The 20,078-nt window shown below is 34.5% G+C and overlaps 1 protein-coding gene across 1 annotated transcript; it reads left to right on the forward strand.

The window, feature by feature from the left end:
• Nucleotides 1-620: 620 nt before the first annotated feature.
• LOC150093722 (uncharacterized) lies at nt 621-16,060 on the forward strand. The gene is made up of 3 exons (XM_090413130.1): nt 621-1,182; nt 11,005-11,153; nt 15,735-16,060. Exons 1-3 carry the CDS (start codon nt 818-820, stop codon nt 15,935-15,937), a joined length of 717 nt encoding a protein of 238 aa, XP_090269256.1. The 5' UTR covers nt 621-817; the 3' UTR covers nt 15,938-16,060.
• Nucleotides 16,061-20,078: the final 4,018 nt, after the last annotated feature.

Raw genomic sequence — 20,078 nt, forward strand, 5'->3', positions numbered from 1 at the left:
ATTTTGAAATTATAAATTCGTTTTTTCATTGTTAGGACGAGAACTTTTCAGACAACCCTCGTAACATTTTCGCGCTTACACTCATATTCTCAAAATTCTTCCCATTAAAATTTAGTTTCTCTGACTGTTTTAGGCTTCACAGCAGTTATTAGTTTTTCAATACTCCTGATACCAAACGCATTCAGGTGTAGGCCGTTCCTCTTATTCAAATCTAATCTAATCTTCCCGCAGGTTCACCCCACATATCGAAATCCTCACATAACTTCCTTCTACACAGTCTACGCATCTATATATTCAAAGAAATAATTCATATCGAATTATTTCTTTGAAAGATTCAGCTTTTACTTAATCCAAATTTTTTAATTACCGCTATATTTAATTTATTTTAATATTTAATTTTAATTTTAATTAATTCATTAATTATGCAACGCACCTTTAAAATGTTCAGTATGACTAAAGATAAATCAAATAATCAATTCATTTATTTGTATTAATCTTTATTTTCTGATTTCAGAGAATCCTAGTGCTGCTCGTGTTGTTGAGTTTGCTCCAGTCGCTTATCCAGGGACAGCAACTGATTTGTCCCTATAACAGTGAAATAAAGCCATGTACATGTAGTCTTTCCCAAGACGGTCTTGAGATTAATTGTAATAAGCTTAAGTTCACTTCTAAACTGACCAAACCTTTAAGCAAGTTTAAAGATAAAGCCGTTTCTTTGCTCGTGATAAGTAATTCGAAAATCGACTATTTACCATCCTCATACTTCGACGGACTTAAGATTAAATCTATTTTTTTTAACGTCACCCAAATTAATTACATGGGAACTTTCACTCAACCTCCTTTTATGGGTCTGGAAAATTTCTTGGAAACTCTGAAGTTCTCCAACTGCTTTAATAATTACGATTATCCTCTTAACCGACTCGTTCTTTTTCACCTCGTGAAGTTACGAAGTCTGACCTTGGAAGCGAACACCTTTAGAGAAATTTCCAATGAATGGTTTGAAAACGGACCTTATAGTCTGGAAGAGCTATACATCACCGGAAATGCTATGGAAAGAGTAGGCGACAAGGCGTTCAACTCACTTGATCAACTTAAAAGACTCTCTTTAACCGGAAACAAGATTAATACCGTTGCCCGATCCATGTTTCCAGATCCTTCTAGGCTAAACTCCTTGGATTTACGGTATGAATTTGCAGTAAAAGTTTGTATATAATACTTCGTTTTCATTTACTGCGCATTGTGAAAAACAAATGACCAACTGATATCTGATGGCTGAAAGTAGCCATCAGATATCATTCTACGTATGCATTAGGCGCATACGTAGAATAATAGAATTATTGTTCCTTTGTGTATAAATTTCATTCTTCTACTTATTCTATGAAGGTTACATTATTCATTCATTAAATTTCATTATTCTATTTATGCAAGAAACAAGATATATATATATATATAATTGGAGATTGAACTTCTCACTCAGTCTCCAAAAGTTAGATAGGGCTAAATACTCCCTATATACGGGAATAAAAAGGCGTTAGCTGATTTTTTTTAAAAAAGGAGCCTGTGTAACTCAGTTGATGGCATTTGCACATCACAGCACTTGACCGCAAGAAGGAAGACATCTTGGTTTCGAATCTAGTCGGCGATTAGAAAAAATATTTCTAAGGCTTTTTTCAACAGCTTCCCGAGTTATTCGATCTCTGGCACGGGCAAGCGGATTTTTTCTCCCGGATAGTCGGGTTTTTCGTCCCATAAACTTAAGAAAATCGACCGTAGAACCCACACTATTTCAGAGATTAAATATATTGTGTTAGGGTTAGGGACACGAGATGGCGGTTTTTGTTGAGTTGTTTCTGTTCACTGTGTGCCACTTAATTAGTGATAGCCTTGGCTTGGGACAGCTATCTCTGATTGGATACCAGCGGAGATTGAACTGCCTACTTAGTCCAAAAGTTAGACACACACACACACACACACACACACACACACACACACACACACACACACACACACACACACACACACACACACACACACACACACACACACACACACACACACACACACACACACACACGCGCGCACACGAACGCACGCACAGACAGACTATAACTTGGAATGTATTGATGCTTCGCCTGAACTGGAAGCCTGAACGAATATATTGTTTCATTAAGTTTGTATGGTATTTTGGGTGTGTGAATCTAGCAAAATCTAGCATCTCATTGATCAGATGTCATGTTTGTTTCATGTTGTTTTGTGCAGAGGTTAGTTTGTCTATGTAGTAGCTTCTTTTTGCATTTCTGATTTGTGTTTTAAGGCGATTCCTTGTTATCTTATATTCCGTTTTTAAAGTTGTGTTATTTGGATATCGCTAGAATTCTTTCAATAAAGCGTCCTTTCTGTGTATTTCTAGGATTAAGTTTTGTGTTATCCAAGGATTTTGTGTTATTTTTGAACGAATTCGGACTTTCTTTGTAGCTTTCTTATAGATTTCCTCCGGTGTGAGTTTAATGTTGTTGTATAAGATATCTGCTGAATGTGACGCCAGGTATTCCCAGTCTGTTTTTCTTATTTCGTGGTTGACTATTTCTTCTTCTATTATTGTTTTCTGTCGCTTTTCTTCTGTGGACTATTGCATGGATATTGTCTTGGTGTGCAGGTTTAGAGCGGTGAAGTAATGGTTCTACTTTGCACTCTGTGACTGATGCAGTGTAACTGTTTGGTGGTGCTCGGATGTTTATATGATCTAGACAGGAGGCAGTGATAGTATTTCAGAATATTTCTTCTCTAGTACAAGATGTTATTGTTGGTGTTAGATTATACATTGATAGTCTGTCTAGGTATTGTACAGTGTTCTGGTTTTCGTTTGCAATATTTATGTTTATGTCGCCAATTATCATTAGGTATTCGGTTGAGCATATTTCTTTAGGTTTGGTGGCCTGTAAATAGCATTTAGTATTATGGGATGCTGTCTATTGGTCGTATTAGTGATTTCGCGGCAAAGGGTTTCAGCATGCTCAAACTGATAGGCCGTTTCTTTTGCTATTAATTTTTGTTTGATAAATATTAATATTCCACCCCGTCGTTTTGTTTGGCGGCATGATCTGTGTTGTTGGAAGCCTGGAATTTGAAAAACAGTCGCGTCGTCATTAGTTATGGATACTTCTGTAATAATCAATATATCAATTATATCAGTGTAATTTCTCAGATAAGCCTGTAACAATAACCAATGTTTTCGGATGCTTCTGATGTTAACGTTCAAGATTGAGAGACCTCTCGCTTGTACTGTTTGTTGTTTCCATGCATCAAGCCATTCGAAAGTACAATTACTGATTTATTCTGGTGTAATTACATCTATCTGATGGTTCACATTCATTTTTGTTGTGCTGAGATCTTCTTATTAAACTAAGTTGGAGTCTTTTGTTTCACTCTGGCAACCTGTCTATATCTTCCGAGCTTTTTATTTGTATACACTTTGAAGTCAGTGATTTTCTCAAGAATATTTTGCCGTCTTTGATCAATAAAAATTGATACTTTTTTTACGTTTTTTCTTTTCTTGCTTGGTTCAAAAGATTCTGATTGAAAGGTGTTAAATACTCAGATAGAAAGATTGGCGTATTGCCTTGCGGTGCAATTAAATCCTTGACTACTGGTTTTTTCAGTCTGCTGGCTTTTATGAGATTGTCTCTTGTAGCCTTACTTTTCAGACGAACTATGACTGGTGCGAGTCGTAGTCGAGCCTTGTTTTTTGTTCTTTCTGGGAAACCGATTTATGGTCTGAATATCATTATGCTCTAGGGGGAAGTCACTTGCATGGCCTGACTTTGAAACTACGTCTCTGTGGATTTTCTGTGGATTCAGTTTCTGGAAGACCGTTAATGACAAGGTCTTCTTTCTGTTGTTGTTGGTTTAAAACTTCGTATTGAAGTTTCAGGGAATTAAATTCTTGACGGAGTTCCGATGTGTCTTTTATCAATTTGTGCTGTCTGTGAGTTAATCCATTAATGCGGATTTTAATGTCTTTTACTGTTTGTAAGACTTCTTCGACTTTTGAATTATTAAATTTAACAAACTCTTCAGATTCGCTAATTTTTTTGTTATTTCTTTATTCTGTTTATCAAATAGTTCTTGGACAAGATCTACCAAGCTGGCTTTTATATTTTCTAAACCTTTTTCTAGTAATAAATTTACGGAACTCAAATTATAAGACTCACCGGTGTTTTTTTCTGTTCAGTTCATCGTCCGCTTCTGCCTCCGACGTAATCAGTTGCGTCGTGGGAGGCGGCGTTTCTTTGTCCTCTCTGCAGTATAGGCATTTCCATTCCTCTCGCTTGGCATTGAATTTGCTTTGCCATGTTGTTTCTGAAAGTCCGGATCATGTAATGTGAAGATTCCTAAGGCATTTCCTGCAGGTTATGACTTCCGTCGGACGATAATTCCTTCAGGTACTTGTTGCACTTCATGGCTCACTTTTCTTCCCTCGGACAACTGTAAAGATGGCGACGTCCTTTTGTATGCTCGTTAGTGACCACGGTGAACTCTGCCCAATTTTCAGCACATTCAAAATTTGGATTTCACTTGGCCTATTGCGATGAATTATATATCACTGTCTTCAGCGTGACAAGAAGAGTTACTTTGTGACACTTTTAAATTAACAACAGGAGTTTGAACCACATTAAAGTATAAAAACTGTAAAAAGTATAAAGTATAAAGTATAAAAAAATTAAAAAAAAATAATAATAACAATAATTATAATTATTATCCTTATTATCCGCTGTTTCTCCGTGTTGAGAGACCACAATTACGTTGGTATGGACACCTGGTCAGAATGCCACAAGGGAAGCTCCCTCAGCAGGCCCTCTTTGCCAAGCCAGAGGGAGGGAGGCGACGTGGAAGGCCAAGGACTCGCTGGATAGATTATATCCAAAATCTTGGGTGGACACGTTGGGGAATCCCACCAGAACACCTGAGCTTGGTGGCAGAGGGTTGTGACCATTGGAAGTTCCTCTTGCAGCTGTTGCCCCCACAACCCAATTAGGAAAGGTGGGCGTTGAAGATGCATCCTTATTATTTTCGGTTAAGGTATTGTGACTTTGAAGTTAACTGTAGTGATTGGTTAATGAGGATTATTTGATAATCCCACCTACTTCGAAGCTAGGGTTAGCTTTTTTTTTTTTTGAAGAGAGTAAGATTAGTCTTCCCTATTTATTTTGTTTGGTATTTTTATGGACGGAAAGTGGGCGTTTGATGCTGTTAATATCCGAAGTGAAAATAGGTGTTAGTACTATATTCATTGTGTTGATATAGGTTCCACAGTTCGTTAGAAGGGTATAGGGGTTGTTGAAGGATCTAGGGATGTAAAGAGTTGTGGTGCGTCATGTTATGCGATACATTTCTCTGTTGTTACGATAGGTTTTGTTGAAGTAATTCCTTAGTAACATTATGTAGTGTTTCAGATTTTTTATGGTCAGGATTTTGTGCATCATCATAAAGGGTTCGGTTATTAGCTGTTGTATGTGAGGCCTCCAAATCACTGTGGAAATACTTTTCCGATGTAATTTTAATATTTTCTCTAGATGGCTGTTTGCAGAGTACAGATTTTACATATGTACAATTAAGACATATTGAATTTTTTGCTCTGTACAAAATTCTGCATGCAGTTTAAGTACTTTATTTTTTTTAATATTTCTTTCTTTGAATATAAATACACATAATTTTATTCATATCAGTATCATCATTTATTATTCTACACCTTACTGACATATACATTACAATAATTTGCAGTATATGATTATGAGGATTATTTGAATGAGGCGGGATAATCCCACCTACTTCGAATTTAAGGTTAACTTTTATGAAGAGAGTCGGATTAGCCTTCACTATTTATGTTGTTTGGTACTGTTTATGGATAGAATGTAGGTGTTGGATGCTGGTAATTTGTGATGTGTATATAAGTGTTAATGCTATATTAACTTATAACATATAATGCTATATGTTGATACAGTTTACAAAGTTTGTAAACTGTATCAACACAGTTTACAAAGTTTGTGTTTTAATGTTTTGAATTTGTCTGTGTGTTTTAAATTTCTTGGTAGGTTGTTGAGTAGCGTGGGTATCAGATGTGATTTTGAAAAAGAACTGTATGAGTTGTTGAAGGGTCTGGTTGTGGGTCGTGTTATGCGATGTGTGTCTCTGTTGTTACGATAGATGATGTTGAAGTAATTCCTTAGTAACATTATGTAGTGTTTCAGATTTTTAATCCTCAGGATTCTGTATATCGCCATAAGCGGTTCGGATATTGGTTGTGTATAAAGTCTCCAAATCACTGTTGACACAGTTTTCCTATCTAATATTTCTAATTTTGTTAGTTGGCTGTTTGATGTGTTTGCATAGATTGTTATACCGTACCTGAGTAGAAATTTACTAATACCATGATGCAGGAGTTCTTTTCTGCTAGATGGAATCATGTCTTTTACTTGGAAGAGTTTTGATGCGATGACACGGAATTTATATGTAGATATTCTATATGTTTTGTCCATTTAAGGGGTGGCAGTCTATGTAAATGGCAAGGTATTTTGCATGTGTTACGGATTTCATTTCGGGACATTGGCAGGTATTCTTGTTGTTAATGCAGGGTATGACAGTGTATTGACAGTGGGTCGGGGCGCATAATTCCCGGATTATGTATTATTAACATTTGTGTCTTTACAATTGAGTTTTGGCAGAAGTACGTTTTGACTTCAATTAGGTCTTGTTGTGCTTTGGAGAGAGCCGTGTGTTGATGTCTGTGTGGACTGCTAGTAGAGCGGTGTCTTCTGAGTACTGAAATATTTGACTTCGTGTGGTCAGGTTATGAACATCGTTAATGTATATATGTTGAATAGAGTGATAATATGGCGTCTTGAGGAACACTGTTTTTGATTTGTATATCCCGGCTGTAACGTGTGCCTATTTTTGTTACGTGTGTTCTGTTTGAGAGATAGTTGCTGAACCAGGTATGCAAGTGTTCCTCTTATACCTATTGAGTATAGTTTGGTGAGTAGTATGTCATGTTCAAGTGTATCAATTGCTTTGGTTAAGTACAGCAGTATAAGGACGGCGTACTTGTTTTTATAGAGGGCTTTGTTTATGGCGTCAGCAATGTCTTCTAAACAAATGATGGTGTTGTTTGTTTTCTGAAGGCCGTATTGGTTTGTGAGATACTGTTGTACTTCTGTAAATAGCTCTGTAGTCTGGTGTGTGTTATTTTTTCTGGAATTTTTGAGATGACTGGTAGGATAGCTATTGGTCTGTAGTTCTGTGCATCGTTTCTTTTACCATATTTTAAAATTGGCGTAATCGCAGTTTTTAGTTGTTGTGGAATAATGCCTGTGTCGAATATTATGTTCACGAGTCTCAAAAGTATTGGATTTATTTGTTCATAGTGTTAAAAGATCTGTGAGTCTTATTTTGTCAATTCCTGGAGTGAACTTTGGTTTTAGCTGTAAGAGTGCTTCCTTCAATTCCTGTTTTGTTACTGCTGAAAAATACATGGTTTGCTGTTAACTTTGTGTTGGTAATTTTTTATTGATCGTTCGTAGATTATCTTTTTTGAGTTGTGTGATATTGTTTGTGAAGGTGTGGTTGAATGAGTTTGCTAGTTCTTTTTGGTTTATATCCTGACCGAAGCTTTTTGCAATAAAATTTTGTGCTGAAGTTTTCTATTTTCGAGTTAGTAATTCGTTAAGTGTAACCCATGTTTGCTTCATATTGTCATTATACTCTGTAAATTTTTGGAAATAGTAGTGTCTTTTTGCCCTACGAATCTTTGTTGTTAGATGGTTTCTTGTGTTTTTGTATAATGTTTGTAAATGAGTGTTATTGGGTGACTTCTTAGTTTTTTTCCATAGATTTTTTTTACAGTAATACTGTTTGGAATTTCGTCATTTATCCATGTGTTATTGTCTGTATGTCTCCTCGTTTGTGCACGCTTTATTACTTTTTTGTATATTTCTGTGAACTTTAGTTGGAAGTTTTCGTATAAAGGTACAGGATCATTTATTTTGAGTAGGCAATTCCGGTCTGTATTTTTTATAAGGTTTTTGACAATACTCCTCAATATGATGGGTTTTTGTAGAGATTTGCAGTGTTGAGGTAAGGTGAGGAGGAACTGGCATAATGAAACAAAGCTGATACAAAGTAGGGATCGGCGAGTTTGGTGTAAATTATTGATGAGGTATATATATTGATGGGGACCCGTATGTTGATATGTATGATTACGTTAGTGAATTGTTGAATATTTCTACTCTTGTTGGGGAGTTTATGGTAGAGTTTATGTTGTACTGACTTAGTATATCAAAGTGTGTGTTAGTGATTGAAGAAGCGTGGTCAAGGGTATTTATATTAATGTCTCCTATTAGGATGAGCCTATGTGTTGTACGGGGTTCAATGCCGCTTAGCCATGATTCTAATTCATGCAGAAAGCTGAGTGGATTATTATCTGGGATCTGTATATTATGTTTATTGTGTATTTGATGCTGTTTGTCGCTATTTGTGATTTCCAAAATTAGTGTTTCCGCATGTTCGAAACGAGTTTGTTTTTCTATCACATTGTATTTTCCTTTGATAATTGCCACGATGCCATCTCCTCTTTTGTTTGGTCTACATAAGTTGTAGGTGTGGTAATTATTAATGTGGTATGTGTAAATTTCTGTGTCGTTTATTGCAACTTCGATCAGGATTAGTACGTCTATGTTTGTCCAGTGTAGTTGCAGTACTATCAGTGTATTCTAGTGTTTTTTTATACTTCTTATGTTTATGTGTATTATAGTGAAGTCGGTATTGGTGGAAATGTCGTCTGTCTATTTCTTCAAGGAATCAAAGACCTTAAATTTGATATTTTCTGACTGGATATATTCGCCTAGATTTGAGATCTCCATGATATACTTTTTAAGTTAATTTTAAATATTATTCTTAAGAATGTGGAGTTTTGATGTTTTTTATTGGTAGGCTATGTAGGAGGTATTCTCTTGAAATGATATAAACTGGAGTGTTTTCATTCAGTCTCATAAATATCTGTGAATCATTCGTCCACAGGGACTTTTAAAGTACGAAGTCTAGTGTTCAGATATGTAGAATGGTGTTGGGAGTTTCTTGTCGGTTAGGATCGATGTTGCCGGCTTTGTTTCCTTGCTTGCTGCCCGAAAATAATAATAATAATTTTTTTTTTCTATTATAATTAAAATATTATTTCCTATTTCCTATTTTGCATAAACATACTGTTTACATAATTTTTAATAGGAATATTGTTTTTATTACATTATATTTTATGTTGCATAGTAATATATTGCTGTTTACTACAATATAAAAATATTAATTATTATTATTAATAACAGTAATTAATAATATTTTAGTATGTTGCAATATTATTATGTTATTACTCATTACATATTAATATTATAAGGATTTACATCTTTCGAAGCCACTGTTTGGCTTATTATGAAGATGTTTTTGGTGTCATTCGAGTACTAATAGTTTTTTTTTTATGTGGCTACTTTGATATTAGGGATTGTTATTGCCGGGTATTGAGTATAAGGACCATAAAGCGCTCTCCCGTTATGGCAGCGTATGAAGTTATGTTGTTTTTGTTGTGCGAAAGCTTATTTAATAAGTCTGGTATAAAGAATTGACTTTTCCATAGGCATTATTGCAATTACTTGTAATGAATGTTATATGCTGAGGTCTGATTTGATATGGAATTGTTATTATTTTTCGATATTTTCCGGAAAAGTAGTGGTTTAGCATGTTTGTGTAATGTCTAAGATTTTTTATAGTTAGCAGCATACTGTTGGGGTGTGTTGATGGATGGAAAAGAGGAGTACTATTTATTGTACTATTGTTGCCATCAGTCTGTTTCTAGGTTTCTTGGTTTCTCGAGACCTGAATTTGTCCAAGAGAAACCTCTTCACAGCGAGAAGGTCACGGCATGGTGTGCGGTATAAAGAGGGGTGGTGTAACCGTGACCTTGAATAGCGAACGCTATATCGAGAATGTGTTGGTTCCGTTCACCCAGGATTTGCATAGGATGTGTCGTTCCAACAACATGCCATTTCGTGCACAGGTATTCCAACTGGACGGAGCAACCTGTCACACATCACGTGGCTCTAGTGCCTACTTATCAAAACACTACCACGGGAAGCTCATTTCGAGATTCTCAGAATTCCCGTAGCCTTCACGTTCTCCTGATCTCACATCACTTGATGCCTTCTTTTGGGGTATGTTGAATGAATAGCTGCTGTCAAAAATCAGCCTAATTTGAATAAATACGGTTGCTTTAATTCCCAAATATCGGAAATAGTAATACTCCGAGATCTCAGTTTATGTCGTAGGCCACCAATATGTGCCCACAGAGAGCGTCCCACCTAGTTACAACTCTTATCTTTCGTCGACGTGTTTCACTAAGTTTTATGTTGTCTTTTTGTATGTTACAAATCTCATGTTGTATTTTCCGATGATGTCTCAGTGACTAAGATGAAATCGTGCAAAAAATTTAATATTACATTAAATCCTTTCTCAGTGCTGTTTCACTCCATCCGGAAGGGGATTCGAACCCAGGATTTTCCACCAAAGGACATCGTAGATAATTACTGAGCTCTTTACGACTTCCTTGTGAACGAGGCATTTCCATCTATAATATTAACTGCGGAAAACAGGTTTTTGCTTATCTGATAATGTGTTGCAATATCTAATTGTGCTAAATAGAAGAAGGACAATCTTAAGTCAATAAAATTAAATATGATCATTATTTTAAATAAATTTATTGATTAAAGATGATGATTTAATTTTAAAGTGCTTTACAGCACTTTCTTTTAAATTCTTAGTTGTTCTAATCATCCCTACAATAGACCATTTTACTTACGGTTCTGATCGCTTAGCTCTTAAAATTGTTGTTTGTTCTTTGTTCAAAACAAGCCAATTCCAAATATATCACATGCAACATTCTAACTTATTTATTTTTTCTACACACAGCGATAATGAAATCACATCACTTCCAGATGATATATTTAATAAGATGGAACATCTGACCGATGTTTTCTTAAATGGAAATGGAATCGAGATCTTTGAAGAAAAGCCTTGGACTGACGTATGGCACAAACTTGAAAAAGTAGATCTCACAGGTATCTTGTTCTCTGTTTTTCACAGAAGTTGTTAAAAAAGCTTTTACTTATCATTACGGTATAGCTTCTATTGCAAATGTTTCTACTCTTTGAATGGCACACCAACAATACATTTCTAAAAATTTTTAAGTGGCGAAAATTATTAGATTATACATTTCGTAATGCGATGGCGTAGATATTGTCGAATTTGAAAAGTAATGTTTGTGTTTGTGTGTGGGGGGAGGTTCTTTTTTATAAAGAATAAGGTCATTATATTTAAGAGAACTGCATTTTTAGTAATGAATTGCAAATGACGCAGTTTCAAATTGAACTGCATTTTTAGTAATGAATTTCAAATGACGCAGTTTCAAATTGATATTAATGTATACTCCTTAATGTTATCACAATTCCAATAATAGTGTCATTAACTGTTTTTGAGTCGAATAACATTCTCTCTAATTCAACCCATGACTTTACCTTTCAGTTAAGGAAGAATTCAACAACGATAGAAGCTTTGAGTATTTGAATACTCAAGATCTTAACTTCTTCGATAGAGTATTTGAATTTAGAAGTCACATGTTCATAATCTTATTTTCGATGGATTATTCCAATTAAACTGGAATATTTAAAAATCAACTAAAATCGTTAATTAATATAAAAATTCGATGATTTATGAGCACAGAATGATTAAGTTTGCATTATTATTATCCACCTATTAACAGTGTATCTCTACATTAATCAATTATTTGTCAAAACCTCAATATTATCAAATATTTCAGTTTTCTGTAGCACTTCTGACAATTTTTCTAAAAACTCTCTAGTCTTTGATCAGCTGCTTAAAAACTGTTTTTTTAAAAAAGTTAAACTTGATTTGAATTTTTTTTATAAATTAAAATATTTTATTTATACAGAGAGAGATATATATATATGACACAACACAGGTTACAAAAAATTCAGTATTAATTTCAGCTAACAGTACACACTTCAACAATATTTAAAGCCATTTCAAACATTAAACTGGAATACAATTCACAAGAAGGCTACACCAAATGGTAAATTATTTTTAAAAATCAAACTATTGTATTAAACAAAATGATTTGAACATTGTCCTCCTATAGCTAGTTTAGTACTTTGACTAATTTTTCTCTTATTACATATCAATTTATTCAGTTGGCTTTCTGTTATACATGGTATTGCTAACACTGTTCTCTATTTCCATATTTAATTTACCATCTTCAATAAAACTTGTGTCTAAAAATAGTTGAAATGTTTTGCTTGTTCCATAGGTTTTCATTCAGGATGCACTGATATTTTCCGTGATCCTCTATTTTCATGGGTTTTGTCTTTTTTATTTACATATTTTCGTTTCCACACATCCAAAGTGTCTAATCTTACTTACGTTTCCTATAACAAGTTGTGTTTCCTATTTTGTTTGAGAATGACATCATTAATTAATTAAATATAATAAACAATATTACTACTTATTTAATCACTTATATAATTAATAATTTTCAGTAATAATATTTTATTCTAATTCTAATAGTCTAATTAAAAAACTGAATCAATTAGAATATTAGAATTACGCAGTTCTATTGCTTTCGCTTTCACCCAATATTTTTGCAGTTTTTCTGCTTGGGGATTCTACTCGTTACTATGGTCTTTTCCGTTTACTGTTTCCTTAAGGTTAATTGATGGTTTATGGAGAGATTTTAATAAATACACGAAAAACATTCACTCTATCTGGTTATTTGGATACAATTGTATATATTGTATAGCAACCGTATACTTTTTAAATTGGAATTAGGACTTGGTGGTTATCATTCGTCTGTGACCTCTGGGATTTTCAAAATTTACTACTCATATATTTGGAGGTACGAGTAGCTGTTCGTGTTATGTGAGACAAATGTGATAAATTAATCTTTCGTGCCCCCCCCCACGACACATTTTAGGTTTCTTTTATTCATGGCTAATGCACTGGTGGCTAATTGAGCGTTTACTTCCCCTCAGCAGGTGAAGGGAATGAGAGATGTGTACGCTAAAGTAATTAACTTGCATTTTCAAACATTTGCTGATGGAATAAATAGAATATTCTAGGTCTACGTTTCAGCGAAATGGTTTATTTTCTTACTAATCGCTAATGGGGAGGTCACACGCCTTTTGACTACGTACAAATTCTTAAGTCTCTGTCCATCCAGAAAACATTGTTATAAATAAAATTATCAAATAAATCTTCAAATAATTTTCGATAGTTCTAATTTTCTAGAAATCGGTAGGCAGTCAAAACATCGCTTCATCGCCGACAGCATTCTCAATTAATGCTGGATAAAAGCATTGTTCTTAAACTTAACTTTTTTATGTAAATCCCATCCACAAAATGTTGATAACTTACATATTACTGCTGTGAATGGGACAGCGATAAGATAATCCGTGGTCCTTCTCTTGCGATCAAAGACGGAACTTTTTCGAATTCAATTCAGGTTGCCCATCATCGTCCGCCAGAATTACATTGACAAGCATCGATACGTTTTGTACCTTCGAATTATTTATTGATTACAGAGGAGGGAAACATCCACGTCCTGGCCCTAGAAAACATTATTTATTTACGAGAAAGCAACCTGTCCATCAGTTATGATTTCCTTGAAATCCAGAAGTACTCAGTAGTTGCTTGGGTTAACTTACGGCTTCAGATATCTTCTGTATTTCAAAATCCATTAGTATCGAGTGTACTGAATCACCATTCATAAGGAAAATGTACCATCAAATAAGTTCCTGACGTGTTTTTTTTAAACTTTTCTGCATTTTTTCACTAAAGAAGTGTAGCATCCTTGGCTCTACTTAATATTTTCAGTTCTCATCCTAGATATTTATTAATTTCGAGATTTACTGAATTATCTGCATTCACTTATGTCTAAGAAACTTACATGAACATATGGATTCTCTTTAATTTCTATGCCAAAAACATATTACACATCCACCTAGCATAAGAGTAAAACCTTGTATTCTTTATTTGTTATACTAGACCAACCCAAGAATTACTGTTATAGATTATATTCTATTTGCCGGCTGGAGGAACGTTTTCAACATCTTTTTTTTTCAGCTTATTCCTGAATTGACGATCATTAGCTCGGCAAATTAAAGGTTTTTCTCATGGAAATTGTGGCACTACAAATGGCAGCAGTTTTCTGCTCTTCACTCATCGCGAAGTGTTCAAAACCATCGGTAGCCACGAATTCAACTATCAGTGACGAATAAAGGTCAAAATATCTATCTACCGATTTCAGAAAAAGTTACTTAAGCTTAAAAGCATCTGCCTATTCATGGAGTAAACAAAAAAAAGACATTAAAAGATTTATTCATTTGTATATTCAATGAACTCGTTTATTACCAGTCCATACATTTCCCACATTCGACTGCTTCTCTCAATTTTTCAAAAAATATTAAGAAAGAAAAGAAAAGAAAATAGCGATAATCTACAGTGCATGATTGAAGAAACACTAAGATATCCAAAACGGGGATGTTTAGACATTTGACTGCATAATTCACTGGGAGAAGCTAGTAGAAATTCGCTTGTAGCTGCTAGAAACTGAAATCTACTAGCTCCTCACAGTATTATAGGCTGCAGAAAAAAAATCAATCCTTTTTTTTTTCAGAAAATTCCATTGTATGCAATTGTAGCTTAAAATGGGTATACGAAGTGTAAAGGGATTTCATCCCAACGTATTCCTGCAATTTCAGGAATACGTTGGAATGGGGGGGGAGGTCTGTGTAGAAGTGTTTGACTGGATGTCCAGCTGATAATTTAATGCTTTGGCGAATCTATTGATCAAGGTTCTCTGAAGCAGTATGTCAGATAACATATATAGTTATATTGAGAAGATATTTGTTTCCTTGATTCTTTTCTCTCTCTCTCTCTCTCTCAATTGAAAGCTGCAGTTTTCTTCTGTAAATTTGTGTTTTCTTTCAAGAAACACAGGCAATGTTCCCACTTACTACGCAATTCACAAATATCACATTTGTTCGTGACCTTAACAGCATAAATGCTCATTTTAAAAGACCAAATCCAACATTTTCTGTCGTTTCTGATGGGAATCGTTCCATGCTTATGCTTTTCCAAAATTAGAAATAAATTCACCTTCAGGTTGACACGTCAGGTGTTTCACCTTTTCGCTGGGAAGAACATTGGTAATTTCTGCGGTTACTCTTTCTCTTAAAACAATTTAGTTCATGTGGTTCCACTTGTAACATTTATGTTTTGCAGTTATGAGAAATCTTGATACAGTCATCCGCAAAGAAAATGGACGTTACTTACTGGATTGTTTATAAATGATTTCTTCACTTTTTTTTAATACAATATTCTTAGCTCGAATATTGATGAGGTCAGCCCTGAGCTTTATTATGTAAGCAGCAAGATCGATGATCCGCTAACACAAAAACGTGTTCATTAGGAAATCTTCTATAAAGGCAGGCGATAATTAGATTTTTTTTCTTTTGTATTCACTCGCAATTTTTAAGGGAAGAGTGATAAAGTATTTATTAGGTTGCCTAGGAAAAGGAAATAATATTTACTTTCTTTCTAGTATAAAAAATCTTTTTTTTTTCCAGAAAATCCCATTGTATGCAATTCTAGCTTAAAATGGGTCTATGAAGTGCATAACGACTTCAGACCCGAAATGGTAGGAACGTGTGCCAATCCGAAAAAGATGCGAGGGAAAAAGCTGAATGACCTGACGTTAGAGGAAGTGATCAAAGGAGATGAAGAGACCTCAAAAGCAGACTCGTGGAGCTTCTTCAGTTTCCTCTGGTAACTTGCAGGAAGCTGGATCTTAAAAAGTCACCAAAATAATTAAATGTAACAAAAACTACTGAAGATGCAGAATAAACTAATACAACTCGTGGTTGTAGTTTAATAAAAGACCATAGTATGTTAATGCTTCATCGTCAGGTTGCCAAAATAAATTTATAGATGACTTTAAAAAATAATAATTAAACACAAAAAATTGTGATTTTTCTAATACACAACACAAAACAATACTGGTCCTTGGAATAGTTTGAATTGTTTTTATAATTTTTATAATCTTCAATAAAGTATCTATCTTTTTGAATTTGAATTCATCGTGCAAAGTTCCACTAGGTTGAGTAAATAATCGGCCGAATATTATATTCTTGTTTTCGTTCATATTTTACCGTATCGTAAATAAATCATTTATTACGAAATATTCTGACAAACATAATATCAAACATAGAATTATTAATGGAGGAAAAGAGTCTAATATAAGAACAGAAATAATGAAAAAGGAAAGAGCAAATTGATCTGACATACAAATATAGATTAAGAGGTATCTAAATGCTAAATTGGAATTCGTGGGACAAAAGAAAAAAAACGGCAGAACGTTCTTCTCCAGGTAAATTGACCTGGCGAAGAACGGACACTGGAATAATATAGGAAAAACAGGCGAGGCATGGAATGTAATAAGAACGATGCCTGTAGCAGAATCTGTTGACAGCTGATAGACGCTGCTCCGCATACAGTGAAGAAAAAAAAAAAAAAAACAGTGGAGGTAAGTTAAGTGGAGGTGAGTAATGGTAATCTCCACTTTCTAAGAAACGTGCTGTTTACGTTACAGCGAATACTTAAGGCAACTTGTATCGAAAGCAAGTGTGGTCCTTATAATAATGATAATGACAAGGCACAAAGGTTTTTTAAATGCAAACTTTTATTGTTTACTTATGCTAAGGTAAAATATTAATGCAAACAAGAATCTAATTTCCTCCGAAGTATAATTTGAGTCTCCCTAGCTCAGTTGGTATAGACGAAGCTCTTTTGTCGTAAAGTCATTGAGTTCGATTTTATCTTTATCTGGTCTCTTTTAACTTGAAGTGAGTTAGCCAGTCTCATCCGATGGTAGAGGTTTTTTCATCCAGAAACTCGGTTTTTTGAATCTCAGAACAAACAAACTGGCTACATGAACACATACACACACGGATCTATACAGTCAAAAAATATATAATATATCGGAAACGTTTCCCTTGCACTTGGTTCTTCGGGGTCCTCTCTGCAGTATTAGCCCCAATGTTGTAATGGATAGATCCATAATTGCAAACTTTCAATATGAAAATGCCACCTATGAAGTATATATATTAAACTTAATAATTAAGTTTAATTCTAGGAATAAATTGATTTTAGAAAACAATTAAAAAGGTATTATTTTTTACTTCGATGTCATGTTGGAAATAACTCCTACTTTAACTCATTCAGCAGTGATTTTGGAATTATTATGTGACGTCTTCTTTTACTTCCTGAAATGCGGAGAAGTATATTGAATGAAAAAGGAATATTGAAAAAAAAATCGATGCTTTATATATTAAATCAAAATAGAAGGAATCAGAATGATAACATAAAGTCGCTGCAGTCTACCAGATGATTCCAAATTGGGGCTGAGCTATTCGGGAATAATTAAAGGATTAACCAATCAGAATTTCCCACTTCCACCGTTTTCTTCTCACCCATGTTTTATTTGTAAGATCATAACTGTTAATGAAGATATCCTTAATTACTTTCAGTAGTTTAACTCCTTTTGTATCTCTATACTTACAATTACCCTCTTCCCTCAATCCCTCCCAAGGATTTTTGTAACAGAATCGCTTTTTATTTAATGCAATGAGTTCTTGAAAAGGTCAAGATATCAACAAAAATAAATACTCAATTAAATGCTCTAAACAACTTCAGTGTGACTTTGTGCGTACTTCAAACACATGCGACCTTTAACTCAGTGTGTGTGTGTGTGTGTGTGCTTCAACATTTCCAAACTAACTATAGGTACAGGTCTATGATTTTGTTTTCTAACCTTTCTGTGTTTTTTCTTTAATAATAAAACATTTTAATAATAATCACACAATAATATTCCTTATATAACAACCACCTATTCAGAAAATCTAACAGTTATCCAAAATTCGTTTCAAAAGGTGATTGTGTCATCTAGATGGAAATTAGTACTAAGACGTCCCTCAACTGCCAAAAATTTCGATATTTCTTCCTGCCTGAAATATGAAATGTTACGTGGTTAAAATAAAAACGTCCTTCTTTAACTATGGGTAATTAATGAGTTTGTGTAGCATCTTTTCATAATGTCGGTTCTGACGACTATTACCATCATAAAAGAAAAGCACGCCTTTACTATTTGACTACTTTCAAATATACCCCTAAGTGGTATGACTTTCGTTGCCAGGTGAAGTATTATTGCCTTGTTTAGTGGGAACTAAAGTGGTGTTCATCTTTGTTTTCCAGATGAAGTCTCTGGTTTTATTCTCACTACTCCTTCTTACATGCAATGTAGATGACGCCATTCAAAGTTGCTAAGCACATTCGTTGGAATTTAGAACCTCGAGAATACAGCAGTAAAGTTCTGCAGGATGGCCACTGGATGGTGCGTGGGACTGAAGCTGATATAATAACGCATCAGAAGGATTCTCAATCAACTAGCCAAGAATTTTTCTACCATTTACTTTACCAGATCGCGGACAGAGGGGAATCCAAATATAATATCCATGTCGAAGTCACTCAATGGCCAAGAAAATGGGCATTACATTACTAATAATATCACTGCAGATAAAAATACTACTAAACAGCAAAAAAATATTAAAAAAAACAGGAAGTTCCAAAAAAATGACAAAACATACAACAACAGAGTATAAAATAACAAACATCCATAGATTATTCGGACAGTTGGAGCGTTATTTTTGTAACTATCTGAATGAATTGAAACAATTCAACTGCATGAACTACATCCACATGGTTCCTCCTGTCACAATTGTAAGATATCTGTCAGCCATTCCAACCTCTTTGAATATTTGTCCTGAGGTTGATATTTTGCAGTCTAAATACTGAACCGGCTTAAATAAATATCGTTCTTGGGGATTTGACAACTCAAACCGACTTCCCTTCTTAAATTCCGCTAATTAGGCTGCTGATAGGAATGCAGTGTTGTTTGCGTTATCCATGATTCAATGCACTGTCCTTCTACCCAACTGAATACCAGATAATCATTACCGTCTTCCGGCTCATGATCTTCTCTTACCTGGTTCTCCTTCCTGGAATATCATAAATTTTCTCTCTCGTTTTGGTAGCTCAGGGCATAATATCTTCTCTCCAAGTTTTCTTTCTAAGTAACGTTCTCTCTGTAGCCAGTTTTATTCAAATGTCCTTTTTTTCGGCACTGCATTACCTTTCAACATTGTGAAAAACGTTTTCATCTAATAGAATTTTAAAAAAATCTTCTAATAACTTTTATTCACCGAAGAGAGCTGGTGGAGTGCCTTTCACCCAAACTAATTTTTTGAAAATATGCGGATCGCCGGTCTCCACTTCAAGTGACTGACTGAGATGCTGATGAAACTCACCATCAGTGAAGAGTGAAAGTGAGTTTCATCAGCAGCTCAGTCAGTACTGACGATGCCTTTTGGCAGAAAATACCAGGGTTCTAAAGTAGTTTAGGACGCGAAGAATCTGCATCAGAGCTTTTCAAATGGAGGTGAGTTAGTCGGTCTTATAGGGAGGGGCACGGTTTTTCTTTTCGGAAACTCGGGTTTTTCATCCACAAATCAGGTAAAACTGCCTGAAGAATGCAGTTAATTCACAGACAACATGTTGGGCCTCACGGCCTTAGTTTCTTGGGCCGTAAATGTAAACAACTAACTGGTAGTGATTTATTGATTATAGATATTGATTGGGATGGACCTGCGATCAAAGGTATTTGAAGAGGCAAAGAATATCTTAAAAGAGATAATTATCAACAATTTTATTTTCAAAAGTAATTGCATTTAAACATTCCTGCGTTTTTTGCTGAAATCCTAAGGATGCTTTGATAATTCGATAATTATCATTAAACTCGTCGGTGACATTACTACCAATAGTTTAATTATCAAAATAATTCTCATAAATAATCCATT

This window comes from Typopeltis vanoorti, chromosome 23 (assembly GCF_054136105.1).
Source record: "Typopeltis vanoorti isolate ZY-2024b chromosome 23, IOZ_Tvanoo_1.0, whole genome shotgun sequence".
NCBI lineage: Eukaryota > Metazoa > Arthropoda > Arachnida > Uropygi > Thelyphonidae > Typopeltis > Typopeltis vanoorti.